This window comes from Drosophila mauritiana, chromosome 3R, assembly GCF_004382145.1.
Source record: "Drosophila mauritiana strain mau12 chromosome 3R, ASM438214v1, whole genome shotgun sequence".
Lineage (NCBI taxonomy): Eukaryota > Metazoa > Arthropoda > Insecta > Diptera > Drosophilidae > Drosophila > Drosophila mauritiana.
In genome coordinates, this window is record NC_046670.1 from 26,011,266 (window position 1) to 26,028,479 (window position 17,214).

General features: G+C 45.5%; 4 protein-coding genes across 5 annotated transcripts; 2 read left to right on the forward strand and 2 right to left on the reverse strand.

Annotated features, from left to right (window-relative positions):
* The first annotated feature begins 2,478 nt into the window (after positions 1-2,478).
* On the forward strand, positions 2,479-4,633 carry LOC117144106 (putative defense protein 3). The gene is made up of 2 exons (XM_033309124.1): positions 2,479-3,022; positions 4,038-4,633. Exons 1-2 carry the CDS (start codon positions 2,589-2,591, stop codon positions 4,108-4,110), a joined length of 507 nt encoding a protein of 168 aa, XP_033165015.1. The 5' UTR covers positions 2,479-2,588; the 3' UTR covers positions 4,111-4,633.
* A 747-nt stretch (positions 4,634-5,380) lies between these two features.
* LOC117144124 (probable phosphoserine aminotransferase) lies at positions 5,381-6,708 on the forward strand. The gene is made up of 3 exons (XM_033309147.1): positions 5,381-5,492; positions 5,587-6,263; positions 6,320-6,708. The coding sequence occupies exons 1-3, from the start codon at positions 5,448-5,450 to the stop codon at positions 6,690-6,692; spliced, it is 1,095 nt and encodes a 364-aa protein (XP_033165038.1). The 5' UTR covers positions 5,381-5,447; the 3' UTR covers positions 6,693-6,708.
* On the reverse strand, positions 6,689-7,474 carry LOC117144126 (guanosine-3',5'-bis(diphosphate) 3'-pyrophosphohydrolase MESH1). The gene is made up of 3 exons (XM_033309150.1): positions 7,315-7,474; positions 6,904-7,248; positions 6,689-6,842 (listed from the first exon to the last, which is right to left on the reverse strand). Exons 1-3 carry the CDS (start codon positions 7,390-7,392, stop codon positions 6,726-6,728), a joined length of 540 nt encoding a protein of 179 aa, XP_033165041.1. The 5' UTR covers positions 7,393-7,474; the 3' UTR covers positions 6,689-6,725.
* Positions 7,475-7,593: 119 nt separating this feature from the next.
* On the reverse strand, positions 7,594-9,398 carry LOC117144125 (cytochrome c1, heme protein, mitochondrial). Of its 2 annotated transcripts, XM_033309149.1 has the most exons (3): positions 9,362-9,398; positions 8,966-8,990; positions 7,594-8,772 (listed from the first exon to the last, which is right to left on the reverse strand). In XM_033309149.1, exon 3 carries the CDS (start codon positions 8,663-8,665, stop codon positions 7,631-7,633), a length of 1,035 nt encoding a protein of 344 aa, XP_033165040.1. In that variant the 5' UTR covers positions 8,666-8,772; positions 8,966-8,990; positions 9,362-9,398; the 3' UTR covers positions 7,594-7,630. The 2 variants fall into 2 exon arrangements, with proteins under 2 accessions (XP_033165040.1, XP_033165039.1); XM_033309148.1 differs by lacking the exon at positions 9,362-9,398 and having other exon boundaries at positions 7,594-8,775; positions 8,966-9,101.
* Positions 9,399-17,214: the final 7,816 nt, after the last annotated feature.

Sequence of the window (17,214 nt, forward strand, 5' to 3'; positions counted from 1 at the left end):
CCGAATTTCCCACAGCCTTGGTGGAAAATGCGAATGTTGGTGAAAAGTCTGCGAGGAAAAGTCACCATCAGGCGGCAGCCGCTTTCGGCTCTCACAGGACCTGCGCATTTCCCGCCTGCAGGTGACACACTTTTCCGCGCCAACCGTCGCCGATGAAGTGGATTTTCCGACCCCTACCCGGGCCACCTCTCCACCCCCCTTCTCTGCGTCCATAAGCTCCACTATTTACATGGCACATCGGTTTAAGGCGGCTGGCAGTTTTCCTTCGTTTCCCCACTTTTTTCGTACTTTAGTTTGAAGTAAATTTCGCATGCATTGGCCGGAGGATGGGTGCACTGAAAGAAACACGCTAGCAGCTTGCATAAATATGTAGATATTAATTGATAAAATATTTAGCTTACAAAGAGCTTTAAAATTAGTGATAATGGAATGAGTTTGTTGTAAATATAGTGTATTTATATAAAAAAGAACGCAGATCCTTGTATTTAGGATAATCATATATGATGAATAGATTAATGAAATAGATTTCTATAACAATTTTTGTCACCTAATATTTTCCCCTGTGTAGCGTAAAAAGACCTGGTGTGATGTGGCGCAAATGTCATTTTCAATGGCCGAAAATTTCGGGATGCTGCTGCCCAGTGCAGGGAGTTGAAAGTTCGCATTCGCCGCATCCATAATGGATGACATGTCCTTTCGGCCCGCTGATCCTTCGGTTAAAGCAAAGCCACCGGGTTAACTGACCTTTGCAGTGCGGCCAACTTGAAATGCAAATAGACGCCAATGCCCAATTGTAAAGTTCAGCAATCTAGAGTATTATTTATCACGTTTCAGCACAAACACATTGCCAAAAGCAAACAATTTAGTTTTGTGCGCAAAAGTTGCTGACGCTGGCACGTGCAATTTGAATAATTAACCGAACATTTTAATTAATGAAACTAGTTTGGTATTGACTTGGCCCAAAGTGTGAGTGCGTGTGTGTATCTGAGCACTAAAAAGTGTGTGTTAGCCCGAAGTGTTGTTGGTCATTTGCAAATTTATTAAATTAGAATTTGTGTGCCATTCGGTATGCTGTTTGAATAAAAAGAGATAATTAAAGTGAGCAGAAATAAGTGGGCACTCGATTTATATTTTTTATTTAGTTACCATTCTATAATGAAAAAGTTTATAATGAAAAGCAATTAAATCAGTGGATTTAAACGTAAATTTATAGCTAAAATATGCGGCGAAAATAGGAATTATAAAACAAAGCTGTGTTGTGTACCATTTGTTATAGCTTAATTGATAATTATTTCGCATAATTATTTCTCTTAATGAGTATAAACACTATTTTAAAACAATTCGAAATAAGTATGCATTAAAGCAAATGTTTAAAGTTAAAGAACTGACTTAATTATTTCATTTGTATTCCAACTGACAGCAGCTGTTGCAATTATCCCACTTGCCAAAAACTAAAGTGAAAACGAGGTGGTGGAAAACCATATTCCACGGAGGAATGGCGTTGGCGGATCCCAGAAAGGAAACCGCCGACTGAAGCTGGGAAATGCGAAACGCAGCGGATTCAAAGGGGGAAAACCGCCAGAAAAAATGAGAAATCAGAAAAGGAAAACCCAACCGGAGCCAACTCAATTCATTGAAATCAACGCCAACGGCGGCTGCCTGTCAATTAAAACATTAAAACGCGCTGAAAAATGCAGCGAACAGGCGCAAAGTAAACAAACTGCGGAACATTTTGCAGTGCGGACAGCATTTTCCAACATTTTCCAACATTTTCAGCGATTAGAAGCATAGAATTTCGCAATGGAGCACTTAGAGCAGCACCAGAGTTTCGGGCCCAGACTACCAAACCGAGCAAAGAAATCCGATTCGGCGACCAGGGGAGGGACTAATGTGTGACCCAGTTTGGATCACTGTGCAGGAAAGGAACTCTGTGTGTTTTGGCCATTTGCTTTTTGATCATTAAAAACTGGTTGGCCCCACTACGTTTGCGGTCAGCTTAATAGCACCGCTGCGGCCATAATTTAGTCAAAGCAAATCTATTGGGATGGCAGCTGGCATCTGTCAAGGATTTATTCGTGTCACATCATTCCGTGTTAGTTCTTTCGAGACTTAAAAACCGAATAAAATAATGATTTACGGTTGGGTCTAGTGCAATTGTTTAGTAAAATTTAAGAAATCAAAGGCTATTAATTACTATTTATCACAACAGTTGATCAACAGCAAAGAGTTCTAGAGTAAAGCGTGGAATATTCGTTTATATTTTTGCATATTATTTACTTTTTTAAGCAGTACAAATAACTTGTTAGAATGAGTTTTATCGTAGTCAAGAAAAAGATGATTTAGGGCACTGACTTCCCCAATAACTGGCTTTCTTGGATAGCTAAACGCTCCTATTTAAGCACCCCCGACAGTGGCTATCTATCCACTTGGACCGCCCGCCCATGTCTTCGGCGGCAGCGGCGCTTGTGGCATTGCCGGCTGGGTTTATAAGCGGCCGGCGATGGCGGCGGCGAGCCGAGTTTCAGCGTCAGATTAGCCGAGAGCGCGCGCGTTTTTTCCCACGATCAGGAAAATCGAATTCCAGAGCCATGAAGGATCGATTCAAGTGGTTGTCGCTGGAGCTGCTCCTGCTGATAGGCGCCGCAGTCGCCTTTCCGGACGGCGCTCCGGCGGACACGTGCGTAAAGCAGCGGGCGAATCAGCCGAATCATGGCAAGGCCCGGAGTCAGCCCGCCCACTCGAATCCGTACGAGGTGGTGGCCGATGCGCAGAGCTATCATCCCGGCCAGCAGATATCGGTGGTCATCTACCCGCACTCGGACCAGAGCACCGTCTTCCGGGGATTCTTCCTGCAGGCGCGCGATGCCAACTCGAACGAGTGGATCGGCGAGTGGGTGCAGAGCGAGAACACCAAGACCATTCCGGAGTGCTCGGCCATCACGCACTCGGACAACCGGGACAAGCTGGGCGCCAAGCTCATCTGGAAGGCACCGCAAAATAAGCGGGGCCATGTCTACTTCACGTAAGTTGATAACTATAGCTTAAGCGTATGGAACTATTAGAAAGATCTAGAGTCTAGAAAGAACTAATCTAACTAACTTAAGTGTTGAGTAGTGATCTTACAGTCACAGCAAACGTACTTAAATGTCTGCAGAAGTTTTACTACCAACTTCATTTAATAAATGACCGCTTAGCACCCATTTTTTTGGACAGTTTCAATGAAGCACTTTGTCAAAACTGGCTTCGTACAACACAGTACGTGTCTTCTATGGCCCATCACCCTCGTAATCATCATCATTATCATCGGAGGCGGAGACGGTGGAAGTAGCCTAAGCCGTGGCAACATCATCGTGGCCCGTGAAGGGATTCATTAATCATACGCCACGTTGACCCACATAATGTAATGCGCGCATAATTGTCAGGCGGACAAAAACTTGCCGGATAATCGCACAAAAGGCATTATGTAATTGATTTATTTGGAAAGAGCACACCCCCCATCAATGGTCCACAAAAAAGGCATCAAAGGCAAAGACGCCGCGCAGTGACAAGCTCAAAAAAGCCAAAGAAAAGCTGTCAATGCTTTTTAAGCAACTTTGTCAACTTTGTCGCCAGATAACACTGGCCAACATAAGCAAGTGCCAACTGTGAATTAACCACACAAAACTTATTTTCCGGACACTTGTCTCATTTATCATTCTACCAAAACCAAAATATGCAAATATGGGAATTAATCACAAACAGACAAGCAAAGTTTATGGACACATCTTGCACAAGCAACAATATTTGAAATCAATACTCAAAGTACACTAAGGGAATTAATGGCTACAATATTAGCTATAAAATGTATTATTTTATCCTTAACCATTTTATAGAACATGACAGTACTGTTGTCCAGTGTCGTCTCACCTCAAAAATCATCTGCTGAAATTGCCCAATCATCATCTACTAACTATTTATAGACTCTCTTGCGAATAAATTAGAAACAATCATGACTTGCGAGCAACCACAAGAATTAACATTTTCACTTTTCGCTGCAGGGGCACTGTGCTACAGGAGTACGGAACGTTTTGGAGCGACATTGTGAACAAAGTGCAGGCGGAGCGGCCATAACTGAAATTATGTACTTACTTTTAAGGCAGCCGGGCAATAAATCTTAAAAACCCTAATTAGTCAAAACGAAATTGTTGTTTGAGGATTTTTTCGACTGCCATTCACCATTCCGACGGCTTGGACGCCAAAGGCGCCCCATTGAGCTGTGCAATCAACATTACAGGGCAAAATTATTGGCTTTTTGGCTCAGCGTTTATGAATGACCAGCCCACATCCCAACGCCCGAAGAGGCGAACCAGTTCCCGCCGCCCACCACAGACAGCACCTTGCCACCCACATCCTCCCACATCCACCCACTATACTCCAAGTCCGCAAATGGAACGCACGAGCCGAGCACGTTTGGGTTTCCAGACACGTTGGCCAGCTTCTCATAGGAAATTCGTTCTGGGCGCACCAGCAAATTGGAAACTCTAAGCACCTTTCAGTCGGGCTGTGCTATACAGTAATTAGACGGCCAACGAATTTGGCCAAGACATAGGCCAAGATAAGTATTCGTAGCATAGGTCCAAAGCACTTCTGATTGCCCTTTTACAATAGGAAGCGGATAAGGATAAGGCATCAGTTTGCAGATATGACCAGGCGTGCAAAAGAGTTCGCGGAATTCCTAATCGGCAGACGGTTTGGTTTGCTTTTAATTTACTACCAATTATGGTGCCAATGTGTATTGTAACTTACTTAAACATCAACTAGTCGTAAGCATCAACAAATAATTCATATATTCTATTAAAATTTATGAAATCTTAAACACACCGTCGCATGCATCGATGCTCCACTGTACAGTGCACTTATACATTTCGCTTGCGGCTTGTTTACTCGCCTGCGAACTCAGTCGCTCGCTTGTTATTGTCATTCCAGCGAAAAGTGCATGGCAACCCACGCTGGCTTGGGGGCGGGGCACACACGCTGAAGTGGGGGGCGCACTGGGGAGCACTTTGTTTTCGTGCGTTGCACATATGTATGTATGTACATACGTACATATGTAATTATATACGTTAGCCGACTTGTTTTGATCGAATTCGCCGTACCGCGCGCCTTTGTCTGGCTTCGTGGACTCCACAGGAGCGCAGTCCAGAATGGGGGGTTCGGAGTGGAATACCCTCCCGGGGGAGAATCCGTCACTGGAGCAACCGAGTTCGTTGTCCAGTCGGGCGAGTTTGAGTCTGTTTTTCCGCACGCGTTTTGTTTACTGCCCGGTGACTTGTTGCTGTTCTCTGCGCCGCCTTCGTCTCGTTTATCAGCGATTGCGAATACTCGCACGGGCAGCTCAACACTTTAGTCAATACTTAGCCGCTTCCCAGAGAGGTTCATAGATCGCAGACGCACTACATAGTATCAGCATGGTTATCAACTTCGCCGCCGGTCCAGCCAAGTTGCCCGAAGAGGTCGGTGAAATGGGTGGCACCACTCCGTCACACACGTGACTTAAGTCTGTAATAGTAACCTTGATTACATTGTAATCTCTAACTACATATGTAGGTTCTGAAAGAGGTGCAGGAAAACCTTGTCAACTGCAATGGCAGCGGCATCTCGGTCATGGAGATGTCTCATCGCTCCAGCAACTACGCCAAGATTCACGATGCGACCATCAGCGATCTTCGCGAGCTCCTCAACGTGCCCAGCAACTACAAGATCCTGCTGATGCAGGGCGGCGGCACCGGACAGTTCGCTGCAGTGGCTCTGAACTTGATTGGCAAGACTGGCACTGCTGATTATGTAATCACCGGCTCCTGGTCGGCCAAGGCGGCCAAGGAGGCGGCTCAGTACGGCACTGTGAACGCTGTGCTGCCTAAGTTGGCCAAGTATACAACTGTTCCACGACAGGAGACCTGGAAGCTGGACCCCAATGCCTCGTATGTCTACTACTGCGACAATGAGACCGTAGAGGGCGTTGAGTTCGACTTTGTGCCCGAGGTGCCAGCCGGTGTGCCACTCGTGGCCGATATGTCCTCCAACTTTCTGTCGCGTCCCTTCGATGTCTCCAAGTTTGGCGTCATCTATGCGGGAGCCCAGAAGAATATCGGACCAGCGGGCACCACGGTGATCATTGTCCGGGACGATTTGATAGGCAAGCACTTGAAGATCACGCCCTCCATCCTCAACTTTGAGCAGATGGACAAGAACAACTCACTGCTGAATACTCCGCCGACCTTTGGGTGAGCCCAGAATGATACATAGCTTCTGAATTCTTTGTTAAACTTTCTCCTTGCAGCATTTATGTGATGGGGCTGGTTTTCAAGTGGATCAAGCGGAACGGAGGAGTCGCTGGAATGGCCAAGCTGGCAGCGGCTAAGTCCAAGCTGATTTACGACACCATCAACCAGTCGAATGGATTCTACTACTGTCCAGTGGATGTGAATGTGCGTTCCCGAATGAATGTACCCTTCCGTATTGGCAGTGCCAGTGGAGATGATGCTCTGGAGAAGGAGTTCCTGAGCAAAGCCGAGGCGGAGGGCATGATCCAGTTGAAGGGCCATCGGTCGGTGGGCGGCATTCGAGCCTCCCTCTACAATGCTGTAACGCTGGCGGAGACCCAACAGTTGGCCAATCTGATGCTGGCCTTTTACAAGAACAATAAAAATTAAGCAGGTTCATCTGTAATTGAATAGTTTTTGATTTTACAAAAGGCCGCGTTGGCGGAAGATCTCGTCCAGCTTAAGTTCCAGGTTGGCGTTGGTTCCTCGCAAATTGTCCACCACCTTTTTGGCCCAAATGAAGTACTGCTCACGACGCTCCTGGAAAGAAAATATGTAATACATAAGTTTAAGTTTTTCAAAGCAAGCTGGGCCCGAGTACCTGTGTCCATCCTGTCGGTGTGTTGACTTGCAGATCCCTTAGGTTATCCAGTTTGTCGGCCAGCTTTATGAGCTTCGCTCTGCAGCTACTTTTGGCTGCATTTTCTATTTGCAGGCGTTTTCTCTCCTGTTTCTCCAGGGACTTGTCGTCCGTCACCTCCCTCACTAGTCCACAAACATCCGGTCCAAAGAGTTTCTCAACATCCTCGAAAGATGCGTCCGTATCCTCCACGACATCGTGCAAAAGTGCAGCCATTAGGACTCCCTCATCTGTAATGCAGGCCTCCACGGAGAGAATAGTGCTCACATTGATCACATGGTTCACATATGGGGTTTCCTGAGGGTCCTTGAAATACAAAAAGTTAGTATTTATGTTTTAAATATATAATATGTTGCGTTATAATAAGCTCACCATGCGCCGTTGCTGCCGGTGCTTCAAAGCCGCATATTGCAGGCACTCCATGAATTTGGCAGATGGATATGTGGCCATTGTTACAAGAAATAACTAAATAAACCAAATTTAAAGTCTAAACTTTATTTTTAGCAAACTCAAACTTTGTTTACATTTTTAACATAACAGCTGATTTAACAGACCGGCAAGAATCAATAACAGAGCAATTGTTCGTGCTTTACAGCACGGATGGTTAAGCCCTGGAAAACCTATCGATAAATAAAATGCGCGGCATTCATTTAAATTCAAAAACCTTTATTTAAACAGTTCACCAAACTTAGTCCTTCTTCTCGTTCTGGTTCTCGCACTTGTTGCACTCCTGCTCCTTGGCCTTGCGCGCTGCTTTGGCGACCTCCTCCGCCTCCCTTTTGGCCTGGGCCTCCAGTTCGGGAATGAAGAAAATCTTGCGAGACTTGAGCGTTGACCACTTGAAACGCTTGATGTAATAGGAAATGCCAATCAAAAAGGCCGAAATCAGAGTAACCTTGATGAGCAGCAGGCGGCGTTCGTCGGTCTCCGGTTCTGAAGTCCACTTGAGGAAGACACACACATCCTTGGCAATTTGGGCGGCCGATGCAGGCACATTTGGATCTTCAAAGGAGACCACCTCATTGTCAACTACCTTGCCCATGGCAATCGCTCCGCCCGAGAAGTACGGATTGAAGTACAGTCCATCACGAAGGGCAAAACCAGCCGGAGGATCACAGTAACCGGTGAGCAGGGAGAACACGTAATCCTCGCCGCCCTTGCGAGCCGACACAATATAACTGAGATCCGGCGGATAAGAGCCATTGTTGGCGGAACGGGCCGCCTCCTCGTTGGCGTATGGAGAGGGGAAGTGATCGGACAGCTTGCCCGGACGCTCGTAGTACTCGCCCTCCTCGTTGGGGCCATCTCGCACCGTGATGGCCTCCGCCTCGGCCTTGGCCTCCGCCTCCGTCATGCACACTCCCACCAGGTTGCGATAGGCCATGTACTGCAAGGAGTGGCAGGAGGAGCAGACCTCCTTGTAAACGGTGTAACCTCGGCGCACGCTCTCCTTGTCCAAGGCGGACAAAAGCCCTTTGTGATTCCAGTGCTGGTGCGCCGGATGCACGCAGTCCGAGGATGCATCCACGCTGCTTTCCAGGGCGTAGATCAGCAGCCCTGCTGTTCCGGTTAGGGCTCCCAGGGCGCCCAGCAGCTTGCGATTTCCAGAAAAGCCGCTTCCACGACCCGGAAAACTTGTGCGCGGTCGCACCCATGTCCGCTGTATGCTGCTCCTGGCCAGCTGGAACAGATTGCTGTTTAGACTCCGGAATTTGTTGGCCATTTTCGGTCGGATTCAGCTTTATCTCTCAAAACGATTTATTTACAATGTCAAGGCAACCAGTGTTGGAAATCTCTGTTGACTGGGGTTGTCACCACTTCGGAAATATTCTACTGGAATGGAATCACGTGTGTTGCGGTAAGGAAATATTTTAAAATTTAAATATACCAACATAATATGCAAAATTATGGATCAAGTGAATGGCTTAAATGCAGTAATAACAATTCCTTGATTATTTTTAATGACAACATTCGGTAACAATTGAAAGATTAACGCTTAGAAACATATCTCTAGTCTACTCACCTATGGCAAAATATTAGACTTCCTCCTTTGGTGGCAAAAAATCGTCATTGCGAAGAAAATATGTAATTGTTTGGAAATATTGAAATGTGTAAAAGTATAAGCTTTTTCACAACAATTTTTTAATGACATTTCACACAAAGCTGGCAAGAGCAACCTTAACTACTAATTAAGATACATATCGATCGAAATGCACTTAAAAACTCAGCTTAACTATTTCGTAAGCATATAAGCCCCTTTCCCTTGTGTAGCCAGTATTAAAAAAGTTAGTTTCTGGAACTACAGAGAAGGAAGGATGCTTAGAAATGCCAGCGCAGACTTTCTTCCACATCAAACCCAGCTCAGCCAGATTCTTATCGTCGATCTTTCCCCATAAAGCATATGTAAACCAAAACCCACCCAAATTGCTGTTATTCTTCACAGCTAAAAGGTTGAATCAACGTTTTTCTCTATTGTTGTAACGATCGCCTCCTTCTGGGTTTCTTTCCTGTCCAACGAGCGGAGCAACTGAAAAATACAGAAAAAAGCAAATGCCAGGGCACTTTCATTTGTTATCTGGCTCAGTAATCTGTAAATCTGTAACAGCCCACCAAACAACGGTGCATACAATATTTCCTAGCCATTCTTCACACTGTGTGACCACGAAATCGTCAAAGTCAGGCCCAAGCCAGCTTTTACAACAGCCAAGGAGCAGGGGCGTCGGCTTACCACAATTTTTGGGGGCTCAGAACGTGGGCACAGTAATAAAGCAACCAATAATTGACATACAGCTGCTTTTACCGCCTTCAAATTACTCAGAACCCACTGAACTCCATTACAAAGCTTGGATTGTAAGCTTAGAAGAGTAACCCTCTTTTCGACGCCCATGGCAACCAATAATGACAATGCACTGTCGACGTCGACAGAGCGATGTAAACTCTATTTTTTTTTGTTTTTGGTGAAAATTTGTACCTGATTTTATATTTCCCTTTTTTGTTACACTCTTTTTGTAGCTGTTGGTCTGGTTTTCTTGTTTTTTTTTCAGTTATTACGTATTTCCATGTTTACCATATTTTACACGCGCTTACAGGCACACAGATACAGATACTTCCACGTATACAGATGCAGATACATTTACCCCCGGATTTTCCCTATGTGCGTTTTTAGAGTTCTGCTTCTGCGCAGCGATGCATAATTCCCACTTTTGAAATTTGTGTGCGGTTGTTGTTGTTGTTTTCCTCTGCGGTGGTGGCTAAATGTTGTTGTTGTTGTTCCCGTTGCCGCTGCGCAATTAATAATTCTTTTCGACTGGCGTGAAATTTTCATAAGCAAGAAAAAGCAGCAGCAGCAACAGCAACCGCACCAACTTTCCATGAAAATCTCCGGCCATTAGTAGCAATCGCAACGCTTTTCACCGTGGAAAACCGCAGAGATTGTGCTGCGACCCCATAGAAATGGGCTCACGTCATGAATTTTATTCAAATTACAAACTCATTAATAAATGGCGTTGTTTACATTTAAGTAGAAAACAAAGCAGGCATGATTGTCCAATTTCGAGATGGTTATATACTATGGTTATGAAAATCTATCATAAAATATATGAAACTATAAAGATATAAGGAAATGCAGTGGTACTGTGGTTAATTGGTATCTACATATTTCTCTACTTAATAGCGAAAGGATGTGTTGCAATCCTTTTTCCCAAATTGCTCGTATTTATCACAGGAGTAACTGCACTGAAGTGGTCTAAAATATGCAATTGACTGCGGGGTAAACACAAAGACCGGACTATGTCCAAATCAGATATAAAATGCAAGAGATATGACTTATCAACTGAATAATTATTCGTGAAAAAGATGGGCCTGCAAATAAAAATACCCGACTACGGCACAAAAAAGTGTGCATAATTTAGCAATAAATGTAAATATTACTGGTCCGCTTCCTTTGGGAGCCAAAGCGCCATGCTGCTGCAGTTTCCTGTCCTCCTCTCCAGAGCAAGATGATGATTCCATCATCATCATTATCATCATCATCATCATCAGCAGCAACACCATCATCCGCCAGAGGATCGTAATAACGATGAAGCTGTGTGCTGGCCATGTCCCACTCCTTATCTTGGCAGCACGAAAACCAGAAACAAGAATTATAGACCAAAAGCCAGTTGCAGTGCGAGTGCATCTTGCATCTTTGCCACCGATCCCCAGTACGTAGGTGTGTGTGTGTTAGTGCCAGTGCTGGTGCGGGGGCACTGCATCGGTGGGTATCTGTGTGAGCAGCGCCTTTGGCCACAAGTGAATGCATCCCAGCACCAAGCACCGCCAAGCTGCATCTGCTGCACTCGCAGTGCTGGACAACGCTAGAAGAAAATCAAAGCTGCGCTTCTGAGATACAAAGCGGAAACCATTAATTTGGCCAGGTTGCTTCATTTGGGTATGTCCATACAAAAGAAAGAATCGCTGTTAGCAATTACACTCTTTAAGCTAGTTTATAAATATATGATTTCCAATTGATTTGTATTTATAGGCTGCATTGCTTAAACTGAACTACAAAACATCTCTCTCTTCAATAAAAACCAGCTTTCATTTAATATTCAACACAGAAGGTATCCCCAAACATTTTGCTCATAATAAACATCTTTCGTTTATGACGTATCTGAAAGATCGTTTTAACGCGTGCGCAGCTACCGTTGAATGCGTTGGAAAATCGCATGCGAGAAATTAACGCTCTCTTTGCCTCTCTCTTTCGATTTCGCATCGTTCGGATTCTCGTTCTCGCTGCTCATTTACCGCTCAATTTCGCAAAGACAACAACAGCAAAATCGCTTCGCTCCCTTATATACAACAACATCACGATTTGTGCGCGTGTATGGGTGGAATGTATCTGTGTGTGCGTCAATTGCGAGTGTGAGCGAGTGTGCTTATGTGTAGCATGCGGTTTTGCTTTGGATTTTTGTAAACTTTTTCGCAGTCTTCGGTCGCCAAGAGAAAAGACCAAGCTTCGGGAGAAAGATACAGATACGGAGCTGGCGGACGCAATGGGCAGGAGGGGGATGGGGGCAAGAAAAGATGCAGAGGAGAACGAACTTCATTATGAGGTTGTAACTGTCTTTTCAATTTCTCGTTCTGCCCGATTCGCTTTGCCAAATGGAGCCTAGAAGATGGATCTGCGTCTCCTCTCGATTCTCCTCTTGATTCTTCTGCCCCTTCTTCTCCATTCTGCTCGCCCCCCTCCCTAAGCACACACACACACCCATACAATCAGCAGTGCCCGTTGATGTTGATGAGTTTTGTTTTAATTCTGCTTCTTGACTTCAATTTCTTATAAAGATTGTTTATATGCACGTAATACAGTGCAGCCTTCCTAAAACGAACTTGTTTATACAATATTTTGATAATTTAAACAAAATATTAGTTTATTATTGAATTTGACTGGCGTGAGCCTCAAAAACATCTTAAACATCTTATAGCCCCGTTCAAATGTATCTGAGCTTATGCATCTGCATGCGCATCTGTGAAGTGCAGGTCCCACTGTGGTTGTTGCTGTGATTTGGTGAATCGCGCGTAGCCGATTGTAATTATTGTAATCGAGTCTCGAACCGATCGATCCGATACGATACGATCGCAATAGCGCACAGCCATTGCCATCGCGATCGCCGCTTGGGGTTGGCAAGATCATCGTCTTCGGCTGATTTGATTCTGTTTTAGCTGCTTTGATCATTTCGTAATAGTTTTCTCAGTGCTCTGCTCCGCTTAAATCATCATCGTGGCCAAGACGCAGCCGATCTTGGCCATCCCACTGATCGCACCAATCCCAATCTCCCAGTCCAATGCCAGTGCTCGTGATCGTTTCGCTTGAGCCGAGCCCGCGCTTTTCTCTTTGAAGCCAACGTCATCGACAGTCCCAGTCATGCCACACACAACACACTACTCACAACACACCGCACAACACACACCACACACTCCGCAGTACCAGTCATCATGGCTGTTGCTATTGCTATTGCTATAGTTGTCTTGGCCGTTGCTTTTTACTAAAAGTTGATTGACTGTCTGTTCATTTAGCCGCTTGTCCATGGCTCGCTCCGTTTGTTGGCTTTGTGTGCTCTTTGGGTTACACTGAGAACAAATCTGTATGTAAAGTATAAATGAAATAGTATGGATTAACATCTTTATGAGCCATCAAACATAATCGACTTGAGCAACATTGCGATATTGGGTACTTCATCTTAAGCACTTTTCTATGAATTCAGAAGGATAGAAGTAATGTATATTTTCTTCGAGTGCACTTTTGTTGCCCCCTTGCCGTTTGGAGCTTCGGTTGCGGCTTCTCTTGCACATTTCGTTTTAGGCCATTATAGTTTTGAACATGTTCAAGTGCCATTCTCACGATTGTTTATAGTCTTTTAATTTCAGCCGGAGCAAAAGAAATAAACAGTGAAATTTAGCAGCAGGCGATTTGAGCCGTTCTTAGGCCTAATGTTCTGGAAACAACATGAAACCGAGTCAATGGCGAGCTAAATCTCGGTTTCGGGTGCAGTTTCAGCTTACAGCTGGCTTTATCGCACCAGCTCCAACTCGGACGCCGTCATCTGCAGAAGCAGCTGAAGCCCCAGCTGAAGCTCCAGCTGAAGCCCCAGCTGGCAGCGGTGAAAGGCCTGAAGTGATCAATAAGTACCAGGGAGCTCGACGATCCTCAGGCCACGGAACTCGAGTGCCCGAAATGTGTGCCTATTAAACAGTCATCAATGATTGTTACATTCTACAAATAGAAAACGGCGGAGCCATCGGGAGAGAATGCTTGGAGCAACGGCAGCAGCGAAGGAGATCAATCCGGCGAACGTTTGGCAGATCTATGAGTCATGATCCGCGGATCGACTTGAGCGCTCGATCAATAAGATATTTTAGAAACTGGCGCAAACTATTATTGAGATATAATTCAGGTGTGCTCCTAACGCTCCTAACGATCGCTTCGTGAATTACTTGCTCATCAGCCAGATATTGATCTTAAATGTTATGATCTGGCGATCTGTTTTACGAGTCTAGGATTAAGTTTATGATTAGGGTGGGGCTTCCATTGGGAAAGTAGATATAAGAAACTGTCCACGGGCCTACAGATGTGGGTTAATTGTAAAGATCTTTAGTAACTTGTAAAAGTTCCTATGATCGCGAAACTAGTTCAATGGAAACCCCAAGACACTTAACATAAGTAAGATAAAAGATAGGTAGCCATCTTGAGTTCGATACCTCCAGGAAATGCAAGATGTTATACTTCAGAGTCTTGCACTCGAAATTCCTTCAATTAAGCCAGCCGTCGGTCGATGAGAAGTCATTCCCAAACGGTCACCTCGATCGGTCGTCGATCGTTAATTAACTCCCATCGAACTGCCACCAAATTGACATTCCCAGTCCAAAAGTTTGCCAGCTTGCAGTTTGCAGTTCGCAGTTTCCCATTTACCATTTCGACGGCTTTTGTCCATCGCATTTGGGCCCCAGATCGTGGGTATCACGATCATCTTGGGCAATTTTCGCGCATGGAACTTTCAACTCCAAAATGGACTGACAATTGATTTGTGCCAGCAAAGAGCTGCAGAGCAAAAAAAAATAAGCAAAGCGCAGAAAAGCAAAACAAAGCCTGTCTGCAATTTAAATTAAAAGCGCAATTGAACTGGAAAATTCGTCTAAATTGTTTTCACAATTACCCACACACGGCAACCTGAGCCGCTCAGGGTGACAGCCGGGGAAAAGCGCGGAGTTCAAGCGCGGAGTTTTCCGCCATCTCTCCGCTTTTCCACATCCATTTCCACGGCCCGGTCACAATCAAATCCAATCCTCGGCCATCGCGGCCTAACAACATGCAATACTCGTACCCGTAGAGCCTGGTCACAATACATAAAAATTTCAAAACTAATGATGCCGAGAGGAGCTGAGGAGCCTGGATTAAACAACAGCACAAAAAAATAGAAATAGGGAAAAAACGAGCTGCTTTCGTTCGCAATTTATGCATGAGAAGAAAGATCTTTGGCAGAAGAAATGGTCCGCTTTTTGTGGGAGTTCTGCTTTTTGGCCTGGCTTGGTTTGGCTTGGCTTGGCTTGGCTGTATTTCTTCGCTGCGAGATGATAAAGATCGGAAAAGGCCCAAGTTTAGAAAGGCAATAGCGAAAGAGCAGCATCCGAGGCGAGTATCTATGTATCTATGTATCTGCAATACATAAATTGTATGTATCCATGCGGTCTACAATGTATCTCCTCTGTTTGGCTGTGTGCACATGTGCATGGCTGTGTGTGTGTGTGTGTGTATCTATGTAATGAGCATGTAACTAAACTTCTGTGTAGCCAAAACTCCTACAACAGCGAGGCAACAAAAACAAAAAGCCTAGACCCAGTCTATAGCTCTGCAACTCCCTCAATACCCGTTTGCCACAACTTCAATTCAACTGAACTGTACTCTGTACTCTTCGGGGCTCTCAGTCTCCAGTCCTCAGTCCTCGGTCTTCGGTCTTCGGACCCAGTCTCCAGTATTCAGTTTTCAGTTTTCAGTTTTTCTGGCCGTGCTCTATCTGATGATGGCCGTTAACGTTAAAAGTTAAGGCCCGAAGAGCGCCCGACCCGACCTGCTGCCCTGTCTTCCCCGCCCGACCCACGCTGCCCGAGCGATTCTCAACTCCCGATTCTTCTGCCAGTGACTCGTAAACATGAGCTACGTTCTTGCCCCATTCCCCTTTCTTTTCAGCCGGGTTTTGTTTTTCCCCGCCGCGTCTTGACTTCATTTGTTTGGCTTTTTGGGAGACGAAACTGGTTATTGCTCTCGCCTGTTCTTCGGCTCGCTTGCTTACTACCCATTTTTGTTTTTTTTTTTTTGTTTCTTGTTTGGCTTTTTTTCGGTTAACTGAGCGGTGGTCTCCGCTCGGCTCCTCGAGTATATCTCTCTGTTTTTCGGGGCCCCAGTGGCGTACACATAAGCAAAGCGGCCCCTTGGCCACGTAAATGGCCCATGGAGATCCCGGCGACCACGTCGCTGCGCAGGCCACGCAGCTTCCAGCCTCCTAGTCTCCTGGTCGGTCTTCTAGTCTCCCAGTCAACAGCTACCACAAACAGGGTGTATTGCTTAAAGAGGAACTAGAAGAACTAGGCGATATACTCATAGAATCCAACCTATGCAATCAGATTTCAGCTTCAATCCTAAAACCATTATTACAGATCCACCTTTCATTTTAAGAAACTAAATGTGGGTACATCTCCTTCCCAGTAGCTGTTCTGCTTAGCCAATGGCCACTGTAGTCGGCGATTGAAGCGGGGCACCTAGCCGAACCGAACGACAACCAAATCTCGGTGTTGCAGGCAGCTTCTAAGTGGAGTTCGGTTCGGTTTGGTGGGCATGGGCAGCGTGCAGCAGCAAGTAGGAAGTGGGCGCTTGGCGAAGGCTTGGCCTGGACTTGGTCTAAGACCAAGATCGGGACTGGCCACCTCCTCCTCCTCCTGTTCCTCCTGTGCCTCCTGTGCCTCCTGTGCCTCCTGTGCCGCCTGTGCCTCCTGTTCCTCCCGTTGGGCAACTTTTTTCCGCACAACTCCTTTGTTACATTTTGCGAGCGAGCCAGAGGTAAACGATCGTTAGAAAGGTTTTATATGAAGCCATGGCTTCAGATTTGCGCTCACGTCTATTTATTGGACTTGCAGTTGCTGGGGCCATAGCTGAATCTGAAGCTGGTCTGGATCTCTATGTGCTGGAGCTGTCGTTTCTGCACGGAAAAAGAAACTCATAGAATTGGATGAGTTTCCGAAAAAGGCAAGCACTTTGAATCCTATACGTTCTTGATACAAATAAAGATTTGAGTAACTTTTAGGCGCTTAACTATCAAAGAATAGAAAATAGCTCATCACTTTAATCGGAACGATGAAATAGATCATTTTTATCTATCATTATGATTACCATTTAATAGTACTCTTGCCCAAAAATAATCCATTTTTTTTGGTGCACGGTCATGTTACCACCGCCTGTCGTTTAGGATGGCTCTTGGCCGTGCTGTTTGTTTTGTTTTGGCCTGCACAGTTTTTTATCCGTTTTGGTGGCCTGTCCTCCATCCTCCGAACTCGGTGCTCCCGACTCCTAGCTGCTAGCTGCCAGCTCCTAGCTGCTGGCTCCCAGTTCCCTGCTCCATCCTCAATGGTCCATCCAGACTCAACTTCAGTGGAAGTGGAAGTGGCATGAAATGCTGTTAACCTCGTTTGAACTTTGCCATTTGTTTGAGCCATTGGATAGGCCGATCTTTCTTCTTGGCA